This window comes from Myotis brandtii, unplaced genomic scaffold, assembly GCF_000412655.1.
Source record: "Myotis brandtii unplaced genomic scaffold, ASM41265v1 scaffold953, whole genome shotgun sequence".
Classification (NCBI taxonomy): Eukaryota; Metazoa; Chordata; class Mammalia; order Chiroptera; family Vespertilionidae; genus Myotis; species Myotis brandtii.
In genome coordinates this window covers 581,233-590,407 of record NW_005371933.1, presented here as the reverse complement: position 1 = coordinate 590,407, position 9,175 = coordinate 581,233, and the positions used below count along the sequence as shown (strand labels likewise).

At 34.7% G+C, this 9,175-nt stretch overlaps 1 protein-coding gene across 1 annotated transcript in view; it reads left to right on the top strand.

Annotated features, from left to right (window-relative positions):
• The window catches only part of BIRC6 (baculoviral IAP repeat containing 6), a 161,298-nt gene that overhangs the window by 131,198 nt on the left and 20,925 nt on the right, over nt 1–9,175 (top strand). The window contains exons 63-65 of the mRNA XM_014533188.1: nt 1,177–1,341; nt 2,283–2,451; nt 3,381–3,591. Of these exons, the coding sequence (XP_014388674.1) occupies nt 1,177–1,341; nt 2,283–2,451; nt 3,381–3,591 (545 nt within the window). The remainder of the gene's footprint in view (nt 1–1,176; nt 1,342–2,282; nt 2,452–3,380; nt 3,592–9,175) is intronic.

The following is a 9,175-nucleotide window of genomic DNA, read 5'->3' as shown; positions in this document are numbered from 1 at the left end:
TCTAAGCCAGTGATGGCGAACCTATGACACGCGTATCAGAGGTGACACACGAACTCTTTTTTTGGTTGATTTTTCTTTGTTAAATGGCATTTAAATATATAAAATAAATATCAAAAATATAAGTCTTTGTTTTACTATGGTTGCAAATATCAAAAAATTTCTATATGTGCACTGCCACCAGAACTGTTCCCAGAATTCCTGGTGCTCCCCACGCTCTTGATTTTCTCTTCCTGCTCTGTCTCCGTCCCACAGCCTCCCACTCTGCCAAGTCCTCCAAGCTGCCAGCTCTCCGTCTCTGCTCTTCGTCTGGCAGCTTGGGGAGCCAAGTTCCTCAAGCCGCTCCATTCTCCGCTGGCTCTCCTGCTCTCCATCCGGTGGCTTGGGCGAGTGACCGAGGGAGCCACATCACCCCAAGCCGCCAACTCTCCTGCTCTGCTCTCAGCCTAGCACCTGTGTATGCAAATTAATCTGTCATCTTTGTTGGATTAATTTGCATACCCACGCCTGATTGGCTGGTGAGCGTAGCAGAGGGACAGTCAATTTACATGTTTCTCTATTATTATATAGGATATTTTCAATCTTTATTGATGAGATTATTATAGATGCCCCTCTTTTTTCCCCCCATAGCTCCCCTCTACCCAGTTCCCACCCCACCCCAGGCCCTTGCCACCCTATTGTCTGTGTCCATAGGTAATGTATACATGCATATAAGATCTTTGTCTATTCTCTTCCCGCACCCCCCCTTCCCTCTGAGAATTATCAGTCTGTTCCATTTCCATGCCACTGATTCTATTCCACTCTCCAGTTTATTCTGTTCATCAGATATTTTATTCATTTGATTTTTAGATTCACTTGTTGATAAATACGTATTTGTTGTCACTTTGTTTATTCATTCATCCACTGATGGGTGTTTGGGTTGTTTCTATTTTTTTGCTATTGTAAGTAGTCTTCCTTTGAGCATGTGTGTACATTTATTTGAATATCAATTTTATTTCTTTGGGTATACCAGTATTCCTAGGAATGGAATTGCTGGGTCACATAGTAATTCTTTATTTCATTTTTTGAGGAATTTTCAAACTGTTTTCATTAACACTGAACTATTTATATTCCTACTGATAAATATTTTTGAAGAAAAATAAAACCAAATAGTAATAAATTTTTATGTTTTGTAATAAGCCTCAGGTATCAAGCTCTCATAACCCTACATCAACAGAAGAACAGCAGCTATATTGGGCCAAAGGGACTGGTTTTGGGACAGGCTCTACAGCTTCTGGATGGGATGTGGAACAAGCTTTAACTAAACAGAGGCTGGAAGAGGAACATGTTACCTGTCTTCTGCAGGTACAGTGATATTAGTTTAATTATTTTTTGTATTTGTATTGATTTTTAAGTATTGATGACTACCCAAATCATCTTCAGCTACTTTTATGAAGCCCATATGCTCCCTGTTCTCAATTCTTTCAAGAGACCACTGGATAAAGATTGCTTTTTCCTACTGGTAATTTTAAATTTTTTCCCTCTCAATTACTTCTTCACTAGGAGTAAAGTGACAAGAATGAAATTATTCAACAAGCGGAAAATCTCTCTCTTTCCAGTAATCTCATCTAAAGTGTTGAATATGGACTCTTAAAAAAACAATATTATTTATCTACTTTTATATATCTTTGTTTCTCACACTGTCTATAACTTTTCTAGAGTCAGGGAAGTTGAACTAGTAGAGAAAGTCTTTAATACCATAGAAATGAGAAAAGGAGGTGCATCAATCAAATGATTAATATTGGTCAAGTCTTTGAGCATTTGTTTTCAGCAATTCTAGAATGAACGGGTCATTTTAGTATAAAATTCTAAGATTGTGTGCCCCTCAAACTGTATAGTGAATTTATTCAATAAAATAATCTCAAGAGGTGCTACTAAGGTTTTAAGTTTGTGTTCTTAGGTGGATTGCTTCTGTATGTCTAGTCCTATATAGGGTGGGGCAAAGGTAGGTTTACAGTTGTATGTGAAACAGTTTATTCTTGTATTATTATTGTTGTATTATTTTCTATATAAACAACTGTAATCCTACTTTTACTCCACTTTGTATGGTGCCTCATGCAAAACACATCCTTCCCTTTTGAAAGTTTAAAGAAAAAATGCCTCCTTTTTAAAGCATACAGTGCAAGAGATTGAGTTGAAAATATATACTCTTGGAATTCAGACTGAATATCTAACACAGTATTTCTTTCTAATTATATGAAGCTTAAATCCAATTTAAGTCCAGCAAATTTTTTTTTTTTTTTTAGGTTCTTGCAAGTTATATAAATCCTATGTGTGGTGCAATAAATGGAGAAGCTCAATCATCTCATGAGAGCAGAGGACAGAACAGTAATGCCCTTCCTTCTGTACTTCTGGAGCTTCTCAGTCAGTCCTGCCTCATCCCTGCCATGTCATCTTATCTAAGAAATGATTCAGGTAAATCATGTTTTAATATTTTTCTGAGATATCTTTGTGGGCAAGTACTTTTGCTTAATTTTTTTGTCATCAGTTTAAACAGTAAAAATACTTGGTGATTTACCCCAATCTATGTAGGAATGAGTTTAGTAGATTTATTTTTAAAAATTTTTTTCTGGAAATATTTAGTTTGTGTATGTGTGGGGAGAAGAGGGGCCCTAATTTGATACTATGCTGTCCTAGAACACAGACTAGAAAAGACCTCAAAGAACTCTTAGTATTCTTACTTGGTTTTAGCACACTGGATTATCATGAAATCAATAACATAACATAACTCTGTTGGCTAACTATATGTAACAAACTTAGTAATTTAAAAAATATAATTTAGAAAATTTTTCTTCAAAGAATTTAATTCAATAAACTGTCTTTAATTAAGAGAGTTGTTAAAAAATTATACAAAACAAACTTTGCAGCCATAACTTCATGGTAGGTAACGGGAACAAATAAGTGAATTGTACATTTATTAGGATATTTTACCTTTAATATTCTTAAAAGGAATGATAAAAACCCTTAAAGAGAGAAAGTAGTTGATTTCTTAGATACAGTGGCTTCATCATTTCAATTTTTAAAATATATTTTCATCTTATACCAATAAATGTATTTACTGCCATAATGTACTATCTGAACTACTTAATCATTTTTATGTGCAATATAACTATATAGTTACTTAATTCTTGGTCTCTCCCCAATTCTATGCCTTATTTACTTTTTGTTTCCTAAATGTGCTTATTATTATACTTTTTATATTGGTGTTTTATAAACATTGGTATTAATCCATTTACTAACTTACCAATTAATCTTAAGATTCAAAGAGAAGCTATGTTGCTGTGGGCTTACTGTTAGATTGCACTTGTTCTCATTTTATACTTTCCCCCTCATCCTTCTTACAGTTCTCGACATGGCAAGACATGTGCCACTCTATCGAGCTCTGCTGGAATTGCTCCGAGCCATTGCTTCTTGTACGTCCATGGTGCCTCTATTGTTGCCCCTTTCTACAGAGAATGGTGAAGAGGAAGAAGAACAATCAGAGTGTCAAACTTCTGTTGGTACATTATTAGCCAAAATGAAGACCTGTGTTGATACCTACACCAACCGTTTAAGGTACTATACTTTATTCATTTCTCTTGTCCTTGACTTTATCTTTTTTTATATAACTTTTAGGGTTTTCTAAATGATTTATGCTAATTAAACACAAATACACCCAGACAGTGTATAAAACTCCAAAGAAAAAGTATCCACTGAATCCTACACTCAGGAATGTTTATTTACATTGGCTTTCCTAACATCTCGCTATGTGATATTATCGCTATAGGTATAGAGTTTTTCTTAAATACTGGCACATTTTACCAGTTTTACAGATAGATGCTAGTTTTACCCAATATTGAAGTCAAAGACACCTTTCAGTATCAGTAAATACATATTGCTAACAGTGTACTTAATACTTCTAGTTATTCATCTTATATAGATGCTGTATTTTACATAACCATCTATTAGTGGACACTTGGGTTATTTCCAGTTTATCACAACCTCAGACATGCATGTTTTGGGGCTTGTAGAAATCTGTATAGTAGATTCATAGATGTGGAATTACTGGATTATGGGTTACTCCAATTTCATTTTGATACATATGTTATAATTCACGCTATAATCTTTTTTTTTTTTTTTAGAAGTCAGAGGTTCAGTATTTCTTGGAGTTATAATAAAGTATCTTCATGGAATATTGAATTTTAAAATAAATCTTTGGAAAAAATAAAATAAATCTTTGGTGTAAGTTTATACCTCACTAGATTCAGATGATGAATTTTGTTATCATAAACTCTTTTAAAATAACCTAGTAAACCTTTTAGCAGAATCTATTCATTGGTGGTTAGTTTTACTTAAAGGTGGCTTAATTTTGATTTTTAAGGCATTTATACTGCCAGTGGGAGTTTATTCCTTTGTCGATGGTATTTTGAGTCAATGTTCTTTACCGTCATTGTAATATATTTGTTCTACCTATTCGGACTTAATTTTAAAGAACCTAAAATTTGAGAAAAATGGTATCCATCAAATAATGGCAGAGAATTGGTCACTGGAGGAATAGTTTTTGTCAATCTTCACCTTTCAGGAAGAATTCAACCTCTCAGATAATCCTGACTGTTAGTTTATGTTACTGTCATTATCACTTTAAAAACTAGTTGCTCACTGCCAGGCATAAGGATCATAAATTAGAGAAGAGGATAAAGTAGAATCAATTAGTAGTGATATAAAAAGCTATAGGTTTATACTATTCTTTTACCAGGGTAGGAAAATGTAAATGCATATTTTCTCTGATACTATGAGATTTACTTCTGTAGTAGAGAAGAGAATATATTATGTTTATCCAATTCTTCATTGTGGCAAAAATATTTCTAACTGGTAACCTCGTCAGCCAGTTTAATTATAGCAAAATAGTGTGGTGTCACAATTGAACTGAAGATATAATTTTCTAATTGAGTTAATGTCTCATTGAGAAATGTCTCATTGAGCATTCTATTCACTGCCCTGGCCACGTGTGTTTGTTACTCCCATACAATAAACATATAGTTTTAACAGAGCAACTAATATGAAATATACATAGCTTTGAAATTGCCCCCATGTATTTTTAGGGGGAATTTTGTCCTGTGTTAATGTATCTTATGTTTCTGCATTTTGAGATGTAATGTAGTAGTTTATAACTGAAAATTGAGAATTTATGAAACTTCTGAGTGTTTTTCCCTCAGGAGTATCTTATTTGTTGGATGAAAAATAGTCTTAAACACTTGGACTATTGTTATATTATCTCTGGTTAAAAAATGACAAATATGTGTTGTTATAAATGTCAAAATAAGGCCATTTAAAAATAACTTTCTATATACTGCTTATTTCCCTATCAAATTTCCACTTGATCCTGCAAAAATATAGTTCTAGTGTTTTGAATTCTGAGATAATTATAGAAGATGCTTATTTAAGTGAATGGAAAATTTGAACCTTGAGTTCCTTTTTGTTTGTTTTTCTTAATGTATTTTCTGTTCAAATAACATAAATGGTATAATGTTTTTTAAAGTAAACTTGACTTCGGTATAAATGTGTTAATTATTTACTATAAAAATTGAATTTAAGATAGAGGATACATGAATTTCATTTAACAAGAGCTCTTTATTTGCTACTTGGTTACCTGGAAAAAATTATTCTTTACATTTCTTCCTTCTTCAATGAGAAAAAATGACACTTCAAACTTCTGTACCAACAAAACATGCATGTGAAGATCATAATGACTTCATAGAGCTCATTTGTTATTTTATCTTTACGGTGATCCTGTGTAGTAACTATTTCTAATAATAGTTTTATTTTACTGAGAACAAACACTGCTAGTGACTTTTGTATGAGAATTTGAATATGCGTCTTAGTTGAGATCCCTCATATCTCTTATATTATACAGCCTCTGTTAGGAAAAGAAAGCAGCAAAGACATACATTATATAAAATCTCTATTTTCCTTTTAAGGTATGACACATTGAGAATTCATTTTCTACCTTACAGAGAGAAGATAAAATCTATTCCAGTCTGTCAAGACTAAAGATATATATTTTTTCATTATAAAAGAGTTGAAATAAAATGAGCAATATAGTCCAGTTTCCTATAGAGTTAAAAATAATTCCTAAGTTCAATTTAATTGAGTTTTAGAGAGAGAAGAAAGTAGAGGGAGAGGGAAAGAGAGAGAAAAACATCTATGTGAGAGTGGTTGCCACCTGCAGGCCCCCTATCGGGGATCAAGCCTGCAACCCAGGCATGTGCCCTGACCGGGAATTGAATTGGCAACTTTTTGGTACACGGGGTGACACTCAACCAACTGAGCCACACTAGCCAGGGTGGCCTAAATTCAATTTTAACACTGATTCAAAGTGTAAAACTTCCCCCTCACCCCACCCACCTACTCCATTTTGAATTGTATTAAAAAAAAAAACCCCAAAAAGATACTCTGAGAAGAGAGTAGTCAAGGCAAGTATGTCCTGTTTACATATCACTTATAGGATATGCTTTATTGGGGTTTGGAGTATGTTTAGGTGTACCCCAGCTTAGAACAGTTTTACACTATTTTTGTCTTTGCACTCTTAATAAGAAATGTAAGGGTGAAAAAGTACATCTATTTAGTATAAGGATTTTTTTAAAGTTAGAACAAGTACTAGTTTACTAGTTTTGTTTATATACCTTATTGCCTTATGTTCTTCCTCTTGTTAACTTCTGATTTGTTCCCTTTTTAAAAAATCAAACATATATGTAAGGCATGCAAATTTTTATTTATTTTTGCTTCAAATGAAGTTTTAATATATTTAACTCTTTGGTCATCTTAAAGGAAACAGATTTGCTATATACTCTGCAGATGATTTTCATTGAAATTATTTCTTCTGTGCATGTTATATTTATAAGTTTTATCTTTTGTGGATGAGAGAAATTAAAATGTTTTGCCCAAGTACAAAGAGGAAGTTAACTTTTGCTGGTGGGAATAACCTAATTGAGATTATCCTATATTGAGGCCATTGTTTAAACCCAGCTAATCTGGTTCTCGGGATTCAAAGAATGAAGGCTATCGGACTCTCCCCCAGCCTGAAACCTCTGTAAGAGGAAAGAGAAGGGATCACTAAGAAGCTGAAAAGGCAGGTCATGCACCTTGCTTTTAACTGATTTGTGCATTAGAAATTTTTTTATTATATTTAGATAGGTGAGATCTTACCTGGTAATAAGAGCATGATTGATTTGTTTATTTAACAGATATTTATTGAATGCTTATGGGAGCACAACAGTAAAATTGCATCCTCTTTCTGAGGGACTGACAAATCGTAGTGATTTGTCACTATGACAAATAGTGACAAATAATAACTGAACAGTTTTAATAACACGGTTTGTGGTATGTTAGAAGTAGAAGAATCAATCCAGATTTGGAGACCTAAAAATTAAGTAGGGAGTAGCTAAATGAAGAGGGGCAGGGGCTGGCATACCAGGATGTAGGAATTATGTTAGCAGTAAAAGAAAGCAGCACATATTTAGGGAAACCTAAAATGTTTGGTGAGCCTGGGTGTAGCATGGGTGGGAGATAGGGGTAAGAGATGAGGCTATAGATCAGTGGTTCTCAACCTGTGGGTCGTGACCCTTTGGCGGTCGAACGACCCTTTCACAGGGTTCGCCTAAAGCCATCGGAAAACACATATATAATTACATATTGTTTTTGTGATTAATCACTATGCTTTAATTATGTTCAATTTGTAACAATGAAAATACATCCTGCATATCAAATATTTACATTACGATTCATAACAGTAGCAAAATTACAGTTATGAAGTAGCAACGAAAATAATTTTATGGTTGGGGGTCACCACAACATGAGGAACTGTATTAAAGGGTCGAGGCATTAGGAAGGTTGAGAACCACTGCTATAGATGAAAGGAGAGGCTAGAAGATGAAGTGATGTATTATAGTTACTTATTCTTAAATGTGGTGATGAGCACTGAAAAGCCTTATAAAAAGACTGTCTTGCAGTAGCTGAGTGGTTGTGGTGGAAGTTGGAACAAGACTAAACTGCCCTGGAGGAGATTTTCACCCTTTCCATCTCAGTAGTAGAGCTGAATGCTTTCTCCTCATCTGTCATTTCTGGGATGTGTGGTCATTAGCATTCTTGCTCTTGTATTATGGACTTAAAGAGAAAGTTAGTTCCTAGGTAGAAATAAATTCTGTGTTCCAGACATTTGACTTTTAAAAAAGCAATTATGTAAATCACTTGTTCACTGTGTTATTCTGCATATGTGTTCATATTGGAAACTGCAAATTTATCCCTGGCGTAAGTGGGTCTTGTAGCAGGGTTTCCTTTGTTTACACATAAGGATCTGAAGTCTGTAATCCCAGGCAGTTTTTCAAAACGAATTCTACTAGGTTATTTTGCTATCATATTATGAAAATATGATAGAAAACTCATCTTTTGGCTTACCAGAGGTTCATAGTCATTGGCAGAGACTTTATTTTAAGGCTCAAGGATGACAGGGTGTGACTACATACATGCTCATACATTCCTCTACTATTTTCTTAAAGCTGTTATCCAGCTAAAGTTGTAGATGTGGAAAACTTGTATAATAGTAAGTAGGTTTTAGATAAAATTTTTCTGGAAACTTTCATCTATATTATTTTAAACTTCATCTAAATATAAAAAGAGCGCTCATATTATAATCAGATTTTATTAATCTGACCAAATTAATCTGATTTTATTAATCTGATCAAAAACTTTTCATGCTTGAAAACTGTTTTTTAGAAGTTGACAGTTTCCAGGCTGTTGTTAATATTTGCTGTACAAATTGCATTAAGATGACAATGTTTTAATATTCTTTTATTCATAACTAGAGGCCCGGTGCACGAAATTTGTGCGGGGGGGGGGTCCCCTCAACCCAGCCTGCACCCTCTCCAATCCAGGAACCCTTGGAGGATGTCCGATTGCTGGTTTCGGACATCCCTCTCACAATCCGGGACCACTGGCTCCTTACTGCTCAACTGCCCGCCTGCCTGATCGCCCCTAACTGCCCCCCCGCCAGCCTGATCACCCCTGACTGCTTCTGCCTGCTGGCCTGATTGCCCCTAACTGACCCCCCTGCCAGCTTGGTCGCCCCCAACTGTCTCCCACCCCTGCCAACCTGGTCGCCCCC